Source organism: Mustela lutreola, chromosome 2 (genome assembly GCF_030435805.1).
Source record: "Mustela lutreola isolate mMusLut2 chromosome 2, mMusLut2.pri, whole genome shotgun sequence".
In the NCBI taxonomy this organism is placed as follows: Eukaryota; Metazoa; Chordata; class Mammalia; order Carnivora; family Mustelidae; genus Mustela; species Mustela lutreola.
Window position 1 is genome coordinate 65,109,670 of NC_081291.1, and position 24,690 is coordinate 65,134,359.

A 24,690-nucleotide genomic window follows, 5' to 3' on the forward strand; every position below is an offset into this window, starting at 1 on the left:
AGACATCAACTGGCATTACATTGACTCATTTTCCACTTGATTTTGGTGCTTTAGGTTGTTTTTAACACAAACACTTTTTTCCTCATATATTTATGAACAAACTTACTTCTTACCATTCTATTTTCTTTTCCTTCACTCATTTTTTTTGCTTCTTTAATTTTTATCTAATAATTTATCTAATTTTTAAACCTTTATTTATTTAAGTAATCTCTCCACCCAATATGGAGCTCAAACTCACAATTCTGAGATCAAGAGTCACATGACTCTGCTGAGCCACCCAGGCACCCCTGATTCTTTCATTATAAAATCTCCTTAGAAAGAAAAACCTCATTCAAAATTTATATTTTTATGGCATATTTTCCCTTTATTTCATCATTTTCCTTTTACTTTTTAAATACCTTTGGTACTTTTTCACCAACATGTTTTTTTTGTTTGTTTGTTTGACATTACACACCAAATATTTTTTGTTCATCAGTGTCCATTTAACATTTTTCTGACGTCAGTAGGACTTTTTTCCCCCTTGGAATGAGGCCAGGGGGTCTACTACAGGTAAAAAAGCTTGTTCTGATTGGCCATCTGAGGCATATAACCCCACGATAATAAAAATAATAAAGAGATAGGATGCAGAGCCCCTTCCTGTGTGAAGTGAATCATTATTGGATAAATGGTTATAGCAACATGGCATAATTTGCAATAGTGCACATGTGCTGGTTAGTTGATAAAACTCAGTGCAGCTTTCAGGAGATGCCTCTATCCATGGTGCAGACATTTCTGGGCATACTTAGGCAAGATTGTGATTTACTGCTGGAAAGATAGGAGAAAAAAAACTCTTAAAGATCATCCTGGAATAATCAGAAACCCTGGTTCTCCCCAGTCCACTGGCATCCTTGACTACCCACATATATCACATTTCATAGAGATTTTTACAATAGTCATAGTGTATGGTGATATCCTTCTGACTATGTCCCGCTGCAGGTCCACAGCATCTGATATTTTCAAACTGTTGGTTATAAAACTTAAGTGTAGGCCTCACATGATTTGTATTAATCAATACACAGCTTTTTAAGTAAAAAATTTCAGAGACCAGGTATGTTTTTCAGGCAAATCTATTTTATCTTTTTTTTTTTTTACATCATTATGGACTTACGCCTCTTTGATACCTTAGGGCAACTTTGCTTTCTTTCAACATCCCTAAGAGCCACAAGCTAATCCTGATTTTTTTTTCCTCTGCCCAGAATTATGAAATCAACTATCCCCCAAGGGTATCTGTCTTTTTTACTAGAAAATAGTTTTAGAAGCCATAAGCACTAGTTCTACAAATAAGCTTGTTCCACATTCTGACTGGAATTTGGCAAGATGATAGCAAAAATATCCAACAGCATGAATCATTGTAGGGACAGAACAGATAAAGTCTCCTTTAAAAAATGTTCAGAATTTGTATTGATATTTTCAATTCACCTCTATTTTAGTAAGTTCTTCTTTCCTTACTCTGATAGAAGAGTTTATTCATCCATTTCAATTTTTCAACAACTCATTTTCCTTATTTTCATTAATGTTAATTTTAAAAAAGCTCTGTATTTATCATACCAAACCATGGGTCTAAATATCAGCATTGCCTCCTCCAAATTCAGAAGGCTCTGAATTTCTTCTGTTTTGAACTTCAGTTCAGCCATCCTGAAACTGACTCCAAAGTGTGGCGCTCCCATTGATTCTTTGGTTAGCACTGTCTTCACACTAATATCTGGAAGGGAAGCAGCCCAAGCCTTTGTGTAGAACACCAAAGAAACTAAGAGTTCAGAGCACTCAGTGTGATACCCTGATGCCTTGTTTGCATAATAAAAGACAAAAAATGCAGGTGATACACAAATACCCCTTCTTAAAATTAAAAAAAAAAAAAATCCACTGTCAATTATCTCTGTTTGAGCTCCCAGTTTGATTTGATTTGATTTTTCCTTCTTATTTATTCTTTAACTAGTGCCTTTGTATATCTATGTGACAGGATTTTTAGTTAAAAAAACTGCATTTCCTGCCCTTGGGTACTAGTGGGTACACCAACTTACAAGAGTCGGCTGCATTCATCACCCCTGATTCTGCACTCAGTGACATCATGCTCACAGCCTGCAATCAACCATAGCAGAAGTGTTTACACCATGGAAATTGGCAAACACTATAAATCAGGGCTTTCCACCCAAAAATCCTGTTGTCAGGCATTTACAGGACAACTCTGGGTTCAGCTTTAGGACAACTTAGTTTTTCCAAAACCAGTCAAAATATCAGAACATAAAATCAATTAACATACAGAATTATCAGAGTTAATATGCCAAACATTATGGTCAAGAATCCCCACTTAAGAAGTTTACATAGAATAGCATTTGGAGCTTTATGTATTTTTTTTGCAGTATTCATGGCATAATGCTTCCCAGAACCAACACTTAGAAGACAAAAAAAAAAAAAAAAAAAAAAAGCCACAATTGGATTATAGCACATTTTAGTTATAATATCCACTTAGTTATCCACTAGTTTCAAGTAATTTCCAGATATTTTTTATCCATCCCCAAGGGTTTTATTTCCACAACAGACAAACACAGACAATTCATTAATTTCTAGTTATTAACATTTCTGTGGTATTATCCAGTTTTTTAACATAAGTTAATATACACCATGCTCTTTCCTTCTCGATTTTGCATTCTGTAATATCTGTATCTTCTGAGTGATATAGAGGATAGAACCAAGGAAGTTACTAAGTATGAGGTCTGGCTCTGCCAAAATCTAAAATGGGCTGAAGGAATATTAAGTTTCCTTATTAGGTTTGAGTGGGGCTGGCCGACAAATTTGATCTTTCTAGTGGACTGTCATGGCACCCCTGGTGTCATTCCCAGGAATGTAATGGCCTCACATATCTCATTGTTAAAAAGTGTTCATAGTAGAGGTTCTCATTTTGTTGTTCATTTAGCACCCGAGTTTAGGCAGGAGAAACGTTTCTACCTGAGGGCTTTGTGTAGTTCAATTCCCCTGCCTTTTTATTGCCACTTGCCCAGAGAAGTGGCCTCCCCAGCTGAGGAAGCCAAATGCTCTGATTTGTTCTTCCAGTTGCCTTGGGAGTACTTGGCCTGATTCTGCTTTGCAGAGGAATAGTCTTCTGAGCTGGATCTTACCTGAGTCTAGCATTTTTCCTCCCTACTCTCTGGTTTCCCTCTCCCCCAAACCCCACACCTTAAGCAGACTTCCTCTGGCATTGCCCCATATTCCCACTTGCCTTTTAAACTTGGCTGGGTCTGGCTGTGCTCACTCAAGGACACAGAGCCACAGCCTTGTTGGAGTGTCAGGCATCTGCCTGTGCTTGGCCACCCAACCCCCAGCACAAGACTGCTTCAGATGCCCTCACTCTCCTGAGTTTCCTCTACTAATACTACCCATTTTACATCCCTCCACATTCTGCAACATTCCATTATCTTCTACTGTGCTTTCCTACCTATTGCTACAGGAAGGTTGGGAGGGATGGTGTATTCAACTCTACCCCTTTGTCCACATGTCAGAAATCTGCCTGAAGCCACAGCACAACCCAGGTCCAAAATGAGCAAGTGTTCTGTTCTCTAAGACTTGTAACCTTGGAAAGACCCCAGGCTGATCATGAGTCTCCCACTTATCCCGCCAAACTCCTTTGTGTCTGGCTAATATTGTTGACTATTTCTATACAGGTTTTAATCTCTTATTTCTTCAAGCCAGGAATTATTTCATATCTTCCTTTTGACTTCTGGGGGATAGATATTTTTTAGATAGGCTTTCATTTTTTGTTGTCATTTTTTAAAATCTATTCCATTATAGAGAGCATTTGAGATATCATGGTTTCTGCTTATCGCACAATTATAGTATTATGGGTCATTAAAATGTATGCATGGGGCATCAGATTGCATTTACCATCAATTGTTTGCTTTTTATATTCTTCATTTGTCTTACAAATTTGTGTACCTGGTATAGGTATATATGATTCATTTGTTTTAACTGCTGTTAAGAGTTTTATTTATAAGTATACCATTGTTGATTTACTCATTCTATTAGTGAACATTTTTATTAATTCCTTTCTCTTTCTCTCTCTTCTTTTCCAATAGCAAACAATTCTTTACTGAATAGATGTATGTGTGCCTCCTTTTCTCATGAATGCAAGTTTTCTCCAGGATCAGTACCTAGAATTATAATTGCTTGATCATAAGTTATATAATATCTTGTTTTGCTAGCATCCCCATTTTGTACCCCAGAAGTATTACAATAGTTTATAAATTTTCATCAGTGGCTTATCAGAATTTTTCCCAAAACTTGATAAACTTTTATTTTTGCCATTATGGTGGCTATACAACCATATTTTTTTTGTGTGCATCCCTGAAGAAAGATATATATCTTCAGATTGAAGGAACTTGAGTCCTAAGCAAAATAAATAAAAATAAGTCTATACTTAGTGACAGCATAATGAAAATTCAGAAAATGAAAGACAAAAAGAAAAATCTTAATCCAAGGAAAAATAACAATTTACTTACAATGGAAGAACAAGTAGACTGACAACATATTTCTCATTGGCAGTGACAGAGGTCAGAAGACAACAGAGGGGTATCTTCACAAGGCTGTTAAGGGAAGAAAGACCTGTCATATTAGAACTCTATATTATTCTCCCAGAGGTTGTATCTGCACATCCTCAACTTGCCTCCTTCATCTTGCTTCAGAAAGATACTTCCCTTTGACCAAATGATAGAGTAGGTGTCTGAAGCTGGGCAAATCTTAGAGCCTCATGCCCTCTGGTCACATGACTGGTTCAAAGAGTAGGTATATAAACAAAGAAAGAAAGAGCTCTCTTTCCATGCATTGTCTTCCTTTTGGTCTGTTCCATCTAAGAGTACTTATAGGAAGATTTTCAGGAAGAAAGAGAGAGGAAGAGGGAGAGAGAGAGAAAACTTTAAAGTTTCTAATCAGAGTTCATTTTTTAAGTGACTGGAGGTATAGGAGTAGCAGAGGGCAGGTAGGGTGTATAGATGGGAAAAATGTAGCCCAACCACTCTGAGAGATGGGAGACAGAGGCAACAAAAAATGGCACCAGATAAAAATGCTGACCATCAGTGGATGAACTTTAATAGGCTCCACCTACCAACAACTTAACCAAGGAAACAGAGCATCTTAATGTGTACATAGTCCCTTCACAAGCACAGAAACTGCAGATCTGATATCCTTGTATTGTACACCTATGCTCTTTTTATTCAAATGTAAGACAACATAGTCCATTTACATCACAGAATTTCAGACCTGGGAATTTTCTTAAAGGTACCCTTTCTTTGCATAGATGGGTGAATCAAAGGCCAGAGATTAAAGTATTTGGAGCAACATAGCTGAGTAGTGACAGACACAGAGACAGAACTTGGATCTCCTAACCCCAAGTCACTTCTTTTCCCAGTCACACCATCTCTGCACCCATAGGGACTGAATTTTTGAAGTGGCCTTCCTAATGTTCCTGGGATAATTCTCTGTAGTAGACATGTTCTAAATGCTGTCTATCCACTATGTCCTTTTTTTCTCTTCCCATGTCTCTCCATTTTCCTCTGCTAGAAAGTTATTGGGTTTAATGTTAAAGCTGTTGTCCTAAAACCCTGCCATTAAGCTGAAGACCCCACCGCTATTTATGAGGGGGGTTAGCCCATGTCATCATAATAACCAAATGGAGTGGGAAAAGGTATCTTGCAGAAGATAGTATACTGATGTGGGAAAATCAAAGGTGACCCAGCAATTTGGTGTGGACTCTACTCCAAGTCCTCCTTAAATTCATGCTCAACATGTTAATGCATCTCAAAAAGAAAAAAATCCTACTCCAAATGAAGTGAAGCCTTCAAAAGACACTATAGCAGAAGACCACCTCATAATCCAATTGGTAATACTTAGATTTTGTCATCAAGTCTACTTTATTCTCTTTCCAAAGTCTTTCTCTTCATATGTCTTATTCCTTTGGAGTTTCTTTCCTCCTCTGCCATGAACTTCCCCTTCCTTTGTCCAGAGTCCTTTGCCTCCACCCTAGGACTGTAAACACCACTTGGCAAGGCACAGTGTTTTAGTTAGCCAAAGATCTCATGTTTCTCAAGGTTGCCCCACCTCAGGGAGCTAAGTTTGTTCGGTGAGGGGTACGGATAGTGCATGCAAGGTTGTCTGCCCAGAGTATGGGACCAACACATTCTTTTCGCAGTCCAGTGTTGCTCTAGGTATTGTCCTATATCAATAAACAAATCAACTAGACTCTATTTGATCACAATACTCAGGTTCCTGAAGTTCTGTATGACTAAGAACAGGTAAGCTGACCTCTATCAACTAGAACTCTTTATAATATTCCTCCAGAAAATTTATTTCTATGTAAGTGTGTTAAATTTTTTAGACTCAAAGATTTCATCTTCTTTGGTCTGCACAACAGCCCTGAAAAGGGAAGTTTGGCTTAAATGACTTGCCTAAAGTAATGAAAAACAAAGCCATGCCCCAGCTCAAGTATTGTTATGCACATAAATGGTCTTTCCAGCATTCCTGCACATTTTCCTGAAACTTTCTTTGAACCACTACTTTGAACACCAACAGTTGGAAAACTTACTAATTTACTATATTTACTCCAACATGAATGTATTGAAATTGTACAGAATAGCCAAGATATAGACAACAGGATAAGAAATATCAAAAATTTAGAAATCAATATTTTTAGAAATCAGATAAGTTTTTTTATAAAACAGGTTATACTAAAAGGTTAACATATTCAAATGAAATCTTACTTTATAAGTATTAATTCGGATAAAACTTAAATATGAATACCAATAGTAATATTGCTTGGGGCAGAGGAAAAGTGATTTGGCCCAGACCCATACTCACACCCTTCCACCACAAGACTATCAACCAATAGAGCAAGCACCTGTATACAACCTGTATACAACCAATAGAGCAGTGCATCTATGAGCCCTGGTCTCTGTCCAGTATGGGTTGAAGAAATGGTACCATACACTTTGGGGCTCTCAGTTATCCTCTGGAATAGTTATCTGAGCTTTGTCTCTAAAGCCCTGATGGCTGGAAATTTCACTTCTGAGACTCTAATTAGTACTCAGTAAGTCTCAAAACAATTTTTTTTCTTCAATATATTTTCATTATTTATTCAATCAGCAAATATCAACCCAGTTGACCAGGGATACTTGTGATGGCCACACTTATCTCTCGATCACCTGCAGACACTTTTGTTTTGATCTCTTAGATACAAGTAAAAAAGTACTTAGTGCTCCTGGGTTCCAAGTAAGGAGGGTTCCTAAAAAAAACATGGATGAAGATCAAAGTTCAGGTGGTCCCCTAAAAATTTAAAGTGGGAACTCAGATTTTAAGACAAAATGAGTTCTGTATCTAGAAAGAAATCACATACCATGCTGGCACAAAAACAGACACATAGATCAATGGAACAGAATAGAGAGCCCAGAAATAGACCCTCAACTCTATGGTCAACTCATCTTCGACAAAGCAGGAAAGAATGTCCAATGGAAAAAAGACAGCCTTTTCAATAAATGGTGCTGGGAAAATTGGACAGCCACATGCAGAAAAATGAAATTGGACCATTTCCTTACACCACACACGAAAATAGACTCAAAATGGATGAAGGACCTCAATGTATGAAAGGAATCCATCAAAATCCTTGAGGAGAACACGGGCAGCAACCTCTTCGACCTCTGCCACAGCAACATCTTCCTAGGAACAACGCAAAAGGCAAGGGAAGCAAGGGAAAAAATGAACTACTGGGATTTCATCAAGATCAAAAGCTTTTGCACAGCAAAGGAAACAGTTAACAAAATCAGAAGACAACTGACAGAATGGGAGAAGATATTTGCAAACGACATATCAGATAAAGGACTAGTGTCCAGAATCTATAAAGAACTTAGCAAACTCAACACCCAAAGAACAAATAATCCAATCAAGAAATGGGCAGAGGACATGAACAGACATTTCTGCAAAGAAGACATCCAGATGGCCAACAGACACATGAAAAAGTGCTCCATATCACTCGGCATCAGGGAAATACAAATCAAAACCACAATGAGATATCACCTCACACCAGTCAGAATGGCTAAAATCAACAAGTCAGGAAATGACAGATGCTGGCGAGGATGCGGAGAAAGGGGAACCCTCCTACACTGTTGGTGGGAATGCAAGCTGGTGCAGCCACTCTGGAAAACAGCATGGAGGTTCCTCAAAATGTTGAAAATAGAACTGCCCTATGACCCAGCAATTGCACTATTGGGTATTTACCCTAAAGATACAAATGTAGTGATCCAAAGGGGCACGTGCACCCGAATGTTTATAGCAGCAATGTCCACAATAGCCAAACTATGGAAAGAACCTAGATGTCCATCAACAGATGAATGGATCAAGAAGATGTGGTATATATACACAATGGAATACTATGCAGCCATCAAAAGAAATGAAATCTTGCCATTTGCAACAACATGGATGGAACTAGAGCGTATCATGCTTAGCGAAATAAGTCAAGCAGAGAAAGACAACTATCATATGATCTCCCTGATATGAGGAAGTGGTGATGCAACATGGAGGCTTAAGTGGGTAGAAGAAGAATAAATGAAACAAGATGGGATTGGGAGGGAGACAAACCATAAGTGACTCTTAATCTCACAAAACAAACTGAGGGTTGCCGGGGGGAGGGGGTTTGGGAGAAGGGGGTGGGATTATGGACATTGGGGAGGGTATGTGATTTGGTGAGTGCTGTGAAGTGTGTAAACCTGGTGATTCACAGACCTGTACCCCTGGGGATAAAAATATATGTTTATAAAAAATAAAAAATTAAAAAAAAAAAAAAGAAAAAGAAATCACATACACACAAGCCTAATTTTCCCCTGTGTAAATAATGTTCTCAGATAGGGTACCTTGATGGCTCAGTCAGTTAAGCATCTACCTTTGGCTCAGGTCATGATCCCAAGATTCTGGAATCGAGTCCCACATCAGGTTCCCTGCTCAGTGGGGAGTCTGCTTCTCCTTGTCCCTCTGCCTCTCCCCCAGCTTATGCTCTCTCTCTCCCACTGTCTTAAATAGATGATAGAATAGATAGATAGATAGATAGATAAAAAATACTGTCCTGGAGTAAACAAGTTTGTGGCATAATGCATCCTTCCATGAGAAAGTCACTATATAACATGATTCCAAATCAGTTATATCCCAGAGAGAGTTAAAAATATTCAGAACACAGAGCTGTCTTGAGAAGCAGCTATATGAAGATTTATTGGGTGATATATGTGGACTAATGTTTTTTCATTTTCACAGCAACTTGAATTTTGCAAGTCAGAAGAGAGAGGAAATTGGAATGGCATGTCAACCAAATCTCCTTCTGTATGGTAAAAGACATCACTATGTTTACTCCCCTACCTTCCATCTGCATATGATTTTGAGCAAAAGGAAAACAGGGAGTGGAAGGGAAAGAAACCACCTCCCCCAGGACACACAAAGCAGCAGAAGGAAAGAAGCCACAAAAAGCAAAGAATAGGGGCGCCTGGGTGGCTCAGTAGGTTAAAGCCTCTGCCTTCGGCTCAGGTCATGATCTCAGGGTCCTGGGATCGAGCCCCACATCAGGCTCTCTGCTCAGTGGGGAGCCTGCTTCCTCCTGCCTCTTTGCCTACTTGTGATCTCTGTCTGTCAAATAAAAAAAATGAAATCTTAAAAAAAAAAAAAAAAGGAAAGAATATCTCTCCCTCTCCTCTGCTACCCACATACACATTTGATGCCAAATGCTTCCAGATCTTCCTTTGGACTCCAGAGATTCTCTTACTAGGACTCCAAGAGTTCACTGAAGTGAAACTCACACTAGAAGAAAGGGGTGAGTATCACATGAGAACCTAAGTTCAAGTATTTGACTGAGAACTTTTGGAAGTATGAGACAATGCAAATATCAGCAAATTAAAATTGTAGGTGAAAGCAAGTTAAGGAAGTAGAAATAGCCCTGACATAACCATCCTAATGGAGATTAGCACATTTGCAAGGCACATTGAGTGGTAGCGTGGCAGCAAGCCATGTGGGAAGACAAGGAAAACTAGACCTGGAGGGAACTGGAGCCAAAACAAACCCGGCTTTGGGTCATCACCCCATCTGGATCATTCTTGGTGACCTGACAAGTGGGGATCCGATAACTCAAAGTGTTGATGGTTTGGGCAGAATCTCAGCTAACATCTGGGAACAAGATCTGGGGAGGACAGAATGAAACCCAGAACAATAAAAATGTATGAGAGTTGTTGGGAGGTCTGCTGGAAATCTAAAAACCAAGTTCTTTTGTGAATTTAAGTTGTAGAAAAACAGATGAGTGAGGAAAGAGATGCAAGTTGGAAGAAAGACAGGAGCTGGAGGAGAGGAAGCTGTAGCCATTGGAAATGGTGGAGCGGAGACAAGGCTGTGGTCTCCTCCTGCCACTGGCTGTTCCTACCTTCCCAGCCCTACCTCCTGAGATCAGCAAGCAAATCAGGGGAGATATCAAGTCTCAGAAAATAGCTGTGGCTTAGGAAAATAATGGAGTTGAAGTTCTGAATAAATGTGCTTTGCAGATGACACTACTTGTTCTTCATCTTTGCATCAGAGGAGAAAAATCATAGAGAAGGAAATAAACAGGATCATTTTAAAAATAAGAGTGAGTTGGCAGATTACCATAGTAAAAAGATAAAGAGTCAGGGAAATCAGATGGTACCAAAATCCACATTAAAAATAGGTGAAGAAAACAGACACCATTTATATTCCAAGCCAAATAATGAGTTATCAACAAGGCAGCAGCTGGAAGACAAAAGTTGGAAAATTATTCTTTTTTGTTTGTTTGTTTGCTGCTTATAGGCAAAGCTCTCGTTTAAAATTAAAGGCAAAATCTTGCAGCTGGCAGTCGAGATCCATAATGATCTCCATCAGCAGAAAACTAAGATTCTGTTAAAGGGTGTGACTCAGAAAGTTTATAAGCCACAGGGAAAGAACAGAGGCTTTTGGGGGCAGAAGGGGATGTTCACAGATGATTCAAGAAATGAAGAGGGAGGGCGCCTGGGTGGCTCAGTGGGTTAAGCCGCTGCCTTCGGCTCAGGTCATGATCTCAGAGTCCTGGGATCGAGTCCCGCATCGGGCTCTCTGCTCGGCAAAGAGCCTGCTTCCCTCTCTCTCTCTCTCTCTGGCTGCCTCTCCATCTACTTGTGATTTCTCTCTGTCAAATTAATAAATAAAATCTTTAAAAAAAAAAAAGAAAAAGAAATGGAGAGGGAACATAGATTGTGTATAAATCTATTAGATCACTATGTGAGGGTAAAGAAAGCCTAAGATACCAGATTTTTTTCTTTTTGGTGCATTAAAATTTATTCCTGGATGGAAAAGAGTTGTTGCCTTCCCTGAGACAGAAATTGCAAGTAGCAAACCCAGAATCTGGTGTACTTCAGAGATTTCAGACATAAAACCAAATCCAGGAAGATCACTAAACAACTTCTATCAACAAGAGGTCCTGGCTCCCATGGGACACTCCCTGTGAGTACTGGGGTATTCTACTCCCCACTGTGCAATTCACTTGGAAGAAGCATGCCTGGAAGTGGATTAGCTGTGAATGGACTGCCACCCATGTAGGTTAACCTGGGGGGTGTCAGGAAAAACTTTATCCTTTATCTTTGGGCACACAAAATTTAATTGATGAAAAGTAGCCATAATGTCTACTGAGTGCTGCACCCACTGAAAGACAGACTACCCAACCCTCCGTGATGGTATTAGGCACTAAGAGATATCTCTATTTCAGCATTAATCAAACAGATTTGCTTAGAGTTCAAAGTGGGCTGTGCATGAACCATCACCTGGGCCAAGGGATCATTTTTAGTTTCTGATAATATATATACCTCTAATATTGTTCAAGTGTGGCTTCATTAACAAAGACTGGGCCCAAAATCTCTTACTTTCTGCAGTGAGGGCTGGTTTTGACTAATGCTGATGCAAATAACTTCTTATCTTTATCAGGAATATGTGTCACTAATCTAACAGATGAAGACTTCCAACAGTCATCATCATCATCTTCTCAAACATGGACCCAGACAGTCCCAACTTTTCCTCTGGGTGAGCTTCCAACTCCTAACTAAAGGAAATCTTGGAAACCTAGACCCTCTTGCTGTAAAAGTATCTTCTTTCTAGGCATCATTACTTGAGATTATCTACCTCTCTCTCTACAAAGTATTTATAGCCTTTGGGCTCTAGAGAGGAGTGCACTATTCTCTCCAGATACCACTGTTGGGCTCCAAGGGCTTCCAGCCTCAGTTATAAATGGACTCTTGGCACAGTGCATGTGCCTCAAAATCCAAGTAATATTTGCAGTTCTCTGGTACTTAAATTTAACACTATTTTAGAACTGAGTTTTATTGTTCTGAGATCTTTTTAACCAAATGACTCAAATCTGATAGATATTTGATTTATATGAAGACTACCACTTACACTCTAACCTCTCATTTTTTCCACTCCCTGCAAACCTATTTTATGTGTTATTGATGTAGTTTAGTTAATGTAGCTTATACTACAGAAATGGATTTTTAGTACCATGTTGAATATAATATTCCAACGTAAATTTGCTTTAAAAAAAAGTATAGGTATAATTATCAGGACTGTTCGCTGATCTATGAACTTTTGCTCATCCATTCTTTGGATAAACCTAGTCAGTTGATTCTAAGTCAAAACACTCAACTTGGCAGTGGGTGAGTTGTTGCCTAAGAGGAAATAATTTGTCACTGAAACACCAGTCAACTGAACCCAAAGCTATGATGCAATGCCAAATAGTACACTCTTTGATTCAATGAATCATTTAGAAAATCACTAGCATAAGTATTGTACCAGTATTTGCTCTCAGTTGTGACAGCAGAGATTGTCAGACCATTTGACTTCAGTGGAACCCCTCATCTATATAAAATTAGAAGTCAGCATAGACCCTAGAAGCTGCCTTAGTTGATGTGGAGCTGCAGCTTAGAGCCCTGTTGGCTCCATCTCCCTCTTATCTTATGATATTGTACCCCAAGGGCCCCAGGTCGCCACCAATCTCAGTTGGGAAACTTCTAGGTTGCAACATGATAACAAAAAGGCCAAGATCATGGTTTCAGTGGTCATGGCAGCCATGGCCAACCTCTCCCACTTACAAACCCAAAGTACCATGTAGTATAGGATGGATGTATACTTGATATTTAACAGAAAGAAATTATTTTTATCACTATACTTAACCAACCCCCCTACAAGTGTGTATTTATGTTACCAACAAGAGTGAGTATGCAAAATCTCTCCAACTTAAAACCATATACTCTATTGTTGTGTTAATAGAATCATCTTTGTCTATTAAGAATACTTCATTTTGTTTAGCAGAGATAATAAGTACCCATTAATGGTGTTATTAGTGGGATTGAGACATGTGCTATGGAGTCAGTCCAGAAAACCTCCCAGGACCCTTTAGGCCTGAGTTTCCACATCTGTCTGGTGTTGGAAGAGAGTCCAGATGGACATTCAACAAACTACTCTCTCAGAGCACAGTCCCATCTTGCTGTGATTTGTCAGAATTTTTATGGCTTCCCATAGTGAAAACTTCCTTGTGATTCTTTATTCCTTGAGAAGTTTAGATTCTGCATTTCTTTCTCTAATTCTTTCATCTTCCATCTGAGACCATATGGGACTTAAGTTTAGATCTGGGATTTATATCTAGATATGAAATTGTAGGCAACCACTTAGTGGCAAAATATTGCCTTGAATTGTTAGTTAATTAATTAAATTCCTCTGTAGAAAGTTTTTTTTTTGTTTTAAAGAAGATTTCAAAGATCTGAAATGAAGTGATCTCTTCATAATCCTGTTCACTGTCCTTATATCTCTGACCCTCAACACCACCTACTACCCCATCATGAATAGCTCACTTCACCACTGACATCAAGAGGAAATCAAAGCCATAGGCAGAAACAGCCTCAAGCTCCTGCCTCTAACACTGCAAACCGACCAAAATCTATATCCTCCCTTCCTCCTTCTCCCTTTTCCACTGAAAAGGAACCCGTACTCTGTGCCCGATCTCCTCACTTGTGCCCCACTTCCTCCACTCTTGACTCCCTCAATATCTCTTCCTCCTTTGTATACCCACTCCGCTGCTTCCTTACCAGCAGCTTTCATCATACTCAAGCATCTCCTGAGTTCATGGGATGCTCCAGCTACTGGACTATCCTCTGCTTCCCTTCATGGTCAAATTCCTGTTCCTCACCTCCTATTTACCCCAAGAGTGCCCTAAAATGTCACCAATAGTTCCTTATTGTTACATATAATTTAGCAATAAATTTTGAGATACTTCTCGAAAGTATCTAAACTTTTGAAAAACATCTATTCAGTCAGTAAGTATTTATTGAGTTCTTCCTAGTGCTGGGAACTGAAGATGTAACAGGAAACAGGTGTTGGTGATCATCGAGTTTACATTAAGAGCAGAAGGAGAGCTAAGCAATAAACAAGTAAATAAGTGAACAAGATAATTCCCAAGAGTGATAAGTGCTGTGAAGACAAATACAACTAAAAAATCTAAAGTGGTGGGATAGAGAGTAACTATGGAAACCTCAGTCAGTTTCCAAGGGAAACATCTCTGAGATGATATTTGAGCTAAAGTCACCAGTGCAAAGATCTTGGACCAGAGCATCACAGGCAGAGTGAATAGCAAGAACAGAGCCCCGAATGAGCATAAGCACTGAATAGCTATGACAACATATTGTTTATACATACAAAAGTAGACAACAGAAAGAAGACAGGAAACTGTCATCTTGCTGGGTAGGGAAAGGGCTTCTGAGCTGCAAATGGGGTAGATAAAACCTGGAAGGGCAATAAGTCTTGTACCCTTAGGGCTGGAGCATAGTTCCAGCTCCCCTCCACTATTCTCCTAAGTAGAAAAGTGTTGGAGGGTTGAGGATGAGTGGGATTTGGATCAACTGTCTGTATTTCTCACCCTTTGGTCCCAACTTTAAAGCCAAAAAACAAATCAGCCAAGCTTGGGCTTACAACAAGCTGAGATAGCTTCTGGAGTGGACCCCACTGGAGCCTCAAGAGAGATGAGCCCACCCCAACTGCTCTCCTTCCATCCCCCAACTCTGAGATGAGTAAGGAAAGTGGTCCAAGACAGGTTCCTGCAAGGCTGCTGCTGGGCAAACAGTAGAACCCTAAGTCAGGGTCAGGCCCCCGAAAGGGAGACTATTAGTGTGTGATCTTCTCATGTGGTCAGTTTCAGTGGTCAGAGTCCTCTTGGGGGAAACGGAATTGCATGAGACTTGGAGGGGCTCTCCAGGATTTGTGCCTGAGAGAGAAAATGAGAGCCCAAAAGTATTTCCCCAAAGCTAAGCTCCCCAACAATACACAAATACACACACCAGTCAACAGGAGGGCAAGATAATCTGAAAGTCCTCCAATTAACCTAGGGGCAACCCCCACCCAAAGTGTGTGTGTGTAGGGATATAGTCTAACAAGGGCAGAGTCAGGGGTTATTTCCTATGCCCCTGACTGAGAGTCCATACTTAAGGTTAAAGTTCTTCCCAAGAGTCTCTGGCTATAAATATTGGGAGAAAATTAGAGATGAAGTCAACTCCCAGCCTTACTCCATTATAATTGGGTTCAGACCTGCACACATCATGGGTTAACCTCCTACAAAGGAGGGAAATCTTGGACTACTTATCTACCCTAACTTCCCAATTCTTCACCCCTATCCCCCACTTAATTCTCCTTTCCCCAGGGTCAAGCTCCTGTCCTATTTTACCTGATCCCACTAGAGTATGTGGAGGCACTAACCAGGGACAATAAAGAGGGACCAGTACTCAGATCTCCCCAGGAATTTGGGGCACTAGGGCCTGGAAATAGCAACTATTTGAGTACCCCTTCTGGTCCTACGAAGGGCCCTGGGGCCATCTGTCTGTGTCCTGAGGTGGGAGCACAGGAGAACAGAATCTCTGCTTCACAGATGGCTCCTCTCAGCATCGTTGTCTCCAGGAGCCTTTAGAAAAGGGGCAGGGAGTAAGGCATTGAGTAATCCCAGACAACTTGCCCAAGTTGAAGCAATTAATTCTAGAGTTAGATCTGTCCATATGGGTTAGAAAGGCTCAAAAAGTGTCTTGGAATATTTGCTCTCACCCAGGCAGAGACCAGAAGACATTCACAAATCCCTGTGTGAGGTTGGTGACAGGGGCCTGGGGAGTGGGAGGGAGTTGCTTCTTCATGACTTTACTCTCATCTCTGACAGAGCACACTGGCTGAATTTAACATGTAGATTTAGACAACTCCTACCCTCCTTGGGAATTTCCTTGCATGTCTGGTTCATCTGCTAACCTAATATCTTACTCAAAAGAACTTGGATCTTCCCCAGAACCAACTGTACCTCTGACTGTGTGCTAGTACAGGGGAACTGGTTGAAGAGGTCAAATGAAAACCAAATGGCACAGGGAAAGAGAGGAACCAGGCAGAGGATTAGTTACAAAGAAGATCAAGAATCAAATGTCAAACTAGGCAACAGGATGCCAAAGATAGAGGGGAAAAGATATTGGAGGACAATAAAAGGGCTGGTACCTGGCTATTCTGGTCCAAAGACTCTGGAGGTCTGTGCATGTTCTGTGAAAGACAGGACTGCAGCTGAGACTAAAAGAGCCATATACTGAGATCTGGAGCCCAAGGGGACACTGCTGGGACCCACCAACTGGAGTATGACACATAGAGATACCCCCTCTCACCTCCAGGCAGGCTGCCCGGAAACCCCTGCCCCGAGGGGGCTGTGGACATTGGTAGTTGCCACATCAACAGGTGTCTGCCCCTGCGCCATATTTGAAGCTAGGTGACTTGCCCAAGAGCACGTGAGTCAAGAAGCAGTGAGTCCAGGTCCCGAGGTGGTCCATTCACTTGAAACTCCTCCCTCACTTTTTCCGTGGGGTTGGCTTGCTCTTCCTTTTCAATCTGGTTTACAAAGAGAAACAAAAATCCATAGCGTTTCTAAGTGATGAACATTTTCTCTGTGCTCAGTTAACATAATTGTGAATTTATAGATACATTTAGGGTTATTATTTCTCTGGGAAATCTAGCCTTAGAATTTCTTTTCTTAATTTCACAAATCTGGTAGTATCTGGCCAAAATAATATGTTAACTTTTTCCTGGCCTAAGCCTAGAAAAATTATTCTTTTGAAGTTCTATATTTTGTACATTAATTATTGGTTTTTTGATTAATCATTGAAGATAATTTTAAGACACAGAAAACACAAAGGAAATAAAAAATACCACCCCACTCCTTAAAAAAAAACTAGTTTTACTGACAATAGGCATAAAGACATGATGTACACTTATATACATTAAGGTATTTAAACTCACATTATAAAACTGTGGCCATATTAACATGTTGCTATTTTGATGGGGAACAGATTGTGTTCAGGAGATAAACAACACCCAGTAAAAACATTATATATATGTGTCTCCAAACAGTTGTTTGCAAGCTTGTTCTCCAACTGAGGGATTACATTTTATTAACCACAATTTATTTAGACAGCAGAACTCTATGTGACTACCTTGGAAATGAGGCCATGTCAAATAGTTTCAGAACATCATCAAAGTTCTTAATTTAAAAATCAAACAAGAAAAAACCCCACCAAGATACACACATTAGGAATCCCAACTTTTGTATCAACATAGATGGGACCGGAGGAGATTATGCTGAGTGAAATAAGTCAGGCAGAGAAAGTCAATTATAATATGGTTTCACTTACTTGTGGAGCATAAAGAATAACACAGAAGACATTAGAAGAAAGAAAGGAAAAGCGAATTGGGGTAAGTCAGAGGGAAAGACGAAGGGTGAGAGACTGTGGACTCTGAGAAACATTGAGGGTTTGGGAGGGGAGGGGAGTGGGGGAATGGGTGAAACTGATGATAGTTATTAAGGAGGACACATATTGCATGGAGCCCTGGGTGTGGTGCATAAACAATGAATCTTGGAACACTGAAAAAATAAAATAGAATTTAATTTAATAAAAAAAGAAATGTGCCATACTTTTAACACTGAAAACTAAACTTATGAGAAACACAGTTTTTCCTATAACTGAGGGGGTTTTTAAAATTAGAAATAAGATTCACAGTCAGGTGTTAACAATACCATTTTCCAAAACCCAAAATTATATATCAAGCTAACAGGGCTGGATACCAAGAAAAATAAAAGAATAAATACTTTATTTTAACCTGTAGAATAAATTATAGCCGGAGAAGGTTGGAACACATCCCTGGAAATTTGAGAAGAAAATCTCTTTACATTTTCTGGATTGCTTCCACGAACTCGAGGCATGACAGCCTGTTCATAAAAGAATGTTCCATAAATCATGCTAGATATGAAACCCTGGGTGCTGGCACTGACATGGAAGACCACAAATCCCAGGCATCACCCTGTGCAAGTAGCCCTGCAATCAGCCACTGTGGCATCCTAGATGGTGTGAGCTCCTTATTATCTAATTAGCCCTCCACTGGCAATGGCAGCTACATGGGTTCCACTAAGGGTAGCCAAATTGTGCAGCAATAGCCCATGAAATCCAGTTCAACAAGGGGAAGCAACTGAATTGGGGAGGATCTGCTAGTGGCCAGGATTAAATGACACAATGTGTCTATTAAATAACAGTTCTAATAACATCCACTTACCTAACAGTATAAGATGATGAAAAATGCACTTTACACTAACAACTGATGAGGAAGGTAAAAATCCTCATTTTACAAATGGGAAAAATATAGCTTTCAAAGAATAACTTTGACAGACAGCAGAGCCTGGATTCAAACCTGATGTCAGAGTCTTTGTCCTTCCCACTGTGCCAGAATGACAGCTAGGTTGTATTTTCAGGTCTTATTCACTCAGTAACATCAGCCAACTCCTGAATCAGGTCCTGGGGATATAAGTGTTAAGAGTCCCAGGTCCTGATTCATGCAGATTCTGGCAAGAGAGATGCACACTACTGTGTCTGAAATATAGTAATGGAAGTAAAAGACAAGCTCAGGGGAGAGGTGGCCCTCTGATAGCAAGAACTGTGAAGACCCTTAAGTCAAAAGGCTATGCCAAGACTCCTTAGAAATTACAATATGATGAGTCTGCAGACACAGGAGAGAAGTTCTATGTCTACATGAAATACTCTGTACATCATCCTCAAAGACCAAGTCAAAACAGGAACATAACAGGTCATTATTACACAAAAGTCAAATCTTACATAAAATGTCCTAGTCATCTTATTGTAGCACAGCTTTGAGGGATGAAAATTATAAAGACTCTCCATATAACAGAGCATCTAATTTGGGCTCTAGCCTCCTTTAATGTTCCAGAAAGCCAATTTTGCAAGGACTTAATCTTGTTAAAATATTTCTCTTTAAAGAAAATGTTCAAGTGAAATAGTAGTTTAAACCATACAAAAATTAAGCATACATATTGAAAAGGGGGGAAAAAAAGCACCAAAAAAATTCACAGGCATGATTGTCAATGTAGAAAATCCCAGAGTCTGCCCCAGAAAAAAAAAAACTAGACTCAGTTTAGCAAGATCACAAGCTACATGATCAATATACAAAAATCAATTATGTTTTATATATTGTTAAATAAATTTTATATATTGACAATTATATTTTATATATTTTATATACATTGATATGCATTATATATCAGTTATATTTTATATATAGTATATATTTTATGTATATAATGCATGAAGTGCTTCATTATAAAGCAAACAAAATATGTACAATATCCGTATGCTGAAAATGCAAAACAAAAAAGGTCTAAATGAATGGGCAGATATACCATGTCCATGGATTCAATATTGTTACAGTTTTCACCAAGTTGATTTATAAACTCAACACAACCCCATTCAATTCTACCAGAATATATTGTATAAATTCACACAATGACCCTAAATTTTGTATGGGAAAGTAGAGGAACTAGAATAATCACAACAAATTTCAAAAATAAAGAAGAGTGTTGGAGAATTCACACTAAACTGATTTCAATACTTACTGTAAGGCTATAGTAATAAAGTTGGTAAAAGAAGGATATGTAAATTAACTAACAGAATAGAAAGTCCAGAAATAAACTCATACATTTAGTCAACCAATTTTTGACAAAATTGCAAAGGTAATTCAGTGGAGAATCTTCTCAATAAATGGTGTTGGAACAACTGAATGTCCATATGCAAAAAAAAAAAAAAAAAATTGAACCTCAATCCATACTTCACACTATTTACAAAATATTAACTCAAAATGGACAATAATATAAATGTAAACTTAAAGTTTTAGATTTCTAGAAGAAAACATAGGAAAAAAATCTTTGGGACCTTGGGTTAGGCAAAGAATTCTTACATATAATACAAAAAACATTATCTATAAAAGGAAAAAAAATTGAAAAATTGGGGTTCATCAAAATTTAAAATTTTGGTTCTTCTAAAGACATTGTTAAAAAAATGAGAAAACAAGTCAAGCTAGCCATAGATTGGGAGAAAATATTTGCAAAACATATATTTGATAAATATATTAAATTTCATATATTTGATTATATATTTAATATATATCCAGATATATTTTTAAACTCCAAAAGCACAACAATAAGAAAAATAACAACCAACTTTTTGAAATGGACAAAAGATCTTTTGTTTAAAGATTTTATTTATTTATTTGACAGAGAGAGACACAGCAAGAGAGGGAACACCAGCAGGGGAGTGTGAGAAGGAGAAGCAGGTTTCCCAATGAGCAGAAAGATGTGGGGCTTGATCCCAGGACCCTGGGACCATGACCTGAGCTGAAGGCAGACACTTAATGACTGAGCCACCCAGGTACCCCTAAAATGGGCAAAAAGATTGAGCACACACTTAACTAGTAAATACCACCCATCTTTGGTGGATGATATATAAGTTCATTTAAAGATCCTCAATGTCACTAGTCATTAAGAAAATACAAAATTAAAATTACAATGAGATAGCACTATACATTTATTGGAATGGGTAAAATTTTAAAAACTGACAAAATGCAGAACATTCCACATTGCTAGTGGGAATACAAAATAATATAACCACTGTCTAAAACAATTTAGCAGTTTCTTACACATTTAAACATATATCTACCACATGGCCCAGCAATACCAGTTCTACTTATTTACTCAAGAGAAAAGAAAACTTACACTCACATTAATGTTTACAGCAGGTTTATTCATAATCACCAAAAACTGAAAACAATCTAAATACCCTTCAACTGGTTAATGGAAAACTACGATAGGTACATGCATATAATGGAATATTACTCAGCAATTTTTATTATGAAAAAACTGCTGATTCATGCAACAACATGGTTCAATCTCAAATGCATTATGCTAAGTTAAAGAAGACAGACTCAAGAGGGTACATACTGTACAATTCCATTTATATGACATTTTAGACTTATAAGACAGAACTATAGGGACAGAAAAGATTATTGGTTGTCACGTGTTTGTTGATTGACTGCAAAGAGGAAATACGAGGGAAATTTGGTGGGGGAATGAGGTGATGTCTCAACTGTGATGGCGGTTACATGATTGTGTGTCTAGAACTGTTTACCAAAAAAGTCAAATGCTGCTGCATGCAAATTATATCTCAATAAACCTGATATATGTAGGTTATGTTTGGGATGGGTGGGTGTATTACATACATATATATGACACTTGTGGGGTCCATGCCTTTCTCCTTTATCTGAATGCACATAACTGAACTATGACTGCCCAAAAGTTAATAGTGCTAAGTGATATAATGAGCATAATTCTGCTTATACCCAACTACTACTGTCCTGATGTGTGTTATTTTCCAATGAGACACAGCTGCCTGGAAATAGACATGGTGAAGACAGATGGCTGGATTCACCCAAAGTTAGAGTTTTCCCAAAGACATGAGACAGATATTTAGAGGGTAGTGGACTTCAGGGTGCTTTTGAAAGAGATTAAAATGTCGAGCCATGGCTTCTAATTTAGAGAGGGAGAAAAGTGAAGAAAGGAGTTTGAATAGACTTTTTTTTCAGAGAAGACATACAGATGGCCAACAGGTACATGAAAAGATCTTTAACATCACTAATCAACAGAAAAATGCAAATCAAAAACACATGAGATACCATCAACATCTGTAAGAATGGCTGTTACCAAAAAGAGTGGAAATAACAAGTGTTGGTAAAGATGTGGAGAACAGGCAACCCTTGTGCACTGTTGGTGGGAATATAAATTGGTGCAACCACTATGGAAAACATCATGGAGTTTTCTCAAAAAAAATATAAAATAAAACAGCTATATGATCCAGCAATTTCATTTCTGAGTATTTACCCCCAAAAAATGAAAACACTAACTCAAAGAGATATAGGCACCTCCATGTTCATTGCAGAATTATTTAAAATAGCCAAGATATGGAAATAAACTATGTGTCCATCAATGGATGAATAGATGAATGGATGAATGGATAAAGAAACTGTGGCTTATATATACAGTGGAATATTATTCAGTCATAAATAAGAATGAGATCCTGCCATTTGCAATAACATGGATATGCCTTAAGGGCATTACACTAAGGGAAATAAAGAGAATGGATTGATGGTTGCCGAAAGCGGAAGGTGGGGAGTAGGGGGCAGGAGAAATGAGTGCTGGGGTTTTTTTAGTTTAAATAAATTGGCTAATCTCTAATACAATACAGTACTATACAATATAATAAATATAAAAATCAAAGTTCCAGAGGGAAAAAGGGAGTCTAATGAATGGAGAATGAAAAACAAAGGTCAGACCACTAGTGACACCCAGTGAAGTTTAAGAACAGCTGTGGAAACATTAGACAAAGCAAGCTGTAAGAAAAGCAGACTTGATGTGGAGTTGAATGATTCCACTGTCAATTGTGGAGATGATAATTTGTTTCCCTCCCTGGAGAATAAATTCCATAAGAACAAAAGATTCAGATGCAGCTCCAAGGATCAGAGCTCAGCTAGCTCTCAGTAGTTTTCCCAGCCTGGTCTCTGGTATTCAAAACCTACCCTAACTTTCTCAACTCTCCCCAGCTCTTTCATCGTTGGTTAGAACTTGCCTTCATCGTAATGACTATTAATGTGTCTCTCCTTTGCTAAACTGAATGGTTTTTCCTGCTCCCATCAAAGGCCAGTCTCCACACATACTGTGAAGGAGCTTTACTCTATCAATGATCTCCATTCCCCCTCTTATATTTTCAATCTCACTCTCATGTCGATACACCTTCTCATCAACTTTTAGCATACTCTAAGTTATAGTTCAAAAAAAATTCTAGAAGTAAAATTAGCCGTCATTTGTTGGGGATGTTTGAAAGTTAAGATGGTGGTTAGGTTTTCAACATGGGTGAAACGAGATGAAATGAGAGAATGAGCACGTCTTCATGGGAATGCAGTCAGGTGGGAACAGCTGGGTTTGGCAACATCCAGAGTGATCTGCCAGACAAAAAGGCCAAATGTGAGTTTAATGTTAGGGCTGGAGTAAGGTTTGAAAGTCATCAGTGTGCTAGTCATGAAAGAAGGGAAAAGAAGGAAAAGAAGGGAAAGAAGGAAAATCTCCCAAGCAGCAGGCTCAGGATGGAACCCCAGCAGATTCCAAGGTTTATCAATTGCAGGAAAGGAAGGATTCACAATAAGGACAGAAGGAAAGTCCACAAAGAGAATTACGAAACAGGAGGGTCATGGAAGGCAAGAGTACAAAAAATTAATGACTGAGTGAGTAGTCAACAAATTTAACAGACAGTACCATTGATATAAAGACGGGGTTCAGCATTCATCAAGTAAAGCAGCACAAAGAGCATAGGGAAGCCGTTAGAGCAGATGTTATTGGGGCTTTGTCTACAATTCCTTGCCCTTACCACTGTATGCACATTGGCTGAATTTCCAGATACCTTTCTCTGTCTGTGGGCTATTTCCTGCTGCTGTAGCCCACTTTGCCATCTGCTTGGTAGACCAAAGGGCCAAGGAATTAATACCTCCACTCTTGAAGTAGCATTGGTTGACCAATGACTGACAGGACCTGGTGTAAAAATAACCCAGTTCCTTCACCTACTGCTTAGATAGGAAAACTGAGTGCACATCTTACACTGGCTTCTAGGGCTCTTTAGCAGGATTAAGCCCCAGGAACCCACAGTGAGAACTGGTTTGATAACATAGAATCAGCTTCTTCCTTTCCTGTCACACTTCCCTGTGTGACATTACCTTCAGCATTACCAGCATTACCAGCATTACCTTCCTTGCCCCAGTGAACTGCCTGCCCTTGCATTGTTGCTGCTGTAGGAACCTGCATAGGAGAAACTCCATTGAGGTGCTATGGGAAGAAGCAGAGCAAAGTGAGCTGAAGAGTTAATGCAATGTAGAGAAGTTAAGGTGATGAATTTACACTAATTATGCTGAAAATAAAAAATAAATAAAAATAAAAGAAAGAAACCAGAAACCAAATGGGATTACCCAAAGTAGTATTAAGGAGGGCACGTATTGCATGGAGCACTGGGTGTGGTGCAAAAACAATGAATACTGTTACACTGAAAATGAAAGAAAGAAAGAAAGAAAGAAAGAAAGAAAGAAAGAAAGAAAGAAAGAAATTACCTGAGAAGAGGAGAGATGGGACAGGGCCAGAGGCAAACTCAGTCATTAAGAGACAAT

The 24,690-nt window shown here is 38.9% G+C and overlaps 1 protein-coding gene across 9 annotated transcripts in view; it reads right to left on the minus strand.

Moving 5' to 3' along the window:
• Positions 1–1,109: 1,109 nt before the first annotated feature.
• The window catches only part of MOBP (myelin associated oligodendrocyte basic protein), a 54,036-nt gene continuing 30,455 nt past the window's right edge, over positions 1,110–24,690 (minus strand). For 5 of the 9 annotated variants that reach the window (XM_059162006.1, XM_059162005.1, XM_059162001.1 and 2 more), the window contains one exon: positions 14,389–16,980. In XM_059162006.1, coding sequence (XP_059017989.1) covers positions 16,941–16,980 — 40 coding nt within the window. In that variant the 3' untranslated portion in view covers positions 14,389–16,940. Of the gene's footprint in view, positions 4,420–4,532; positions 4,617–14,388; positions 16,981–24,690 lie in introns of those variants that run through there. The other 4 variants (XR_009350834.1, XR_009350833.1, XR_009350832.1 and 1 more) reach the window with 4 other exon arrangements.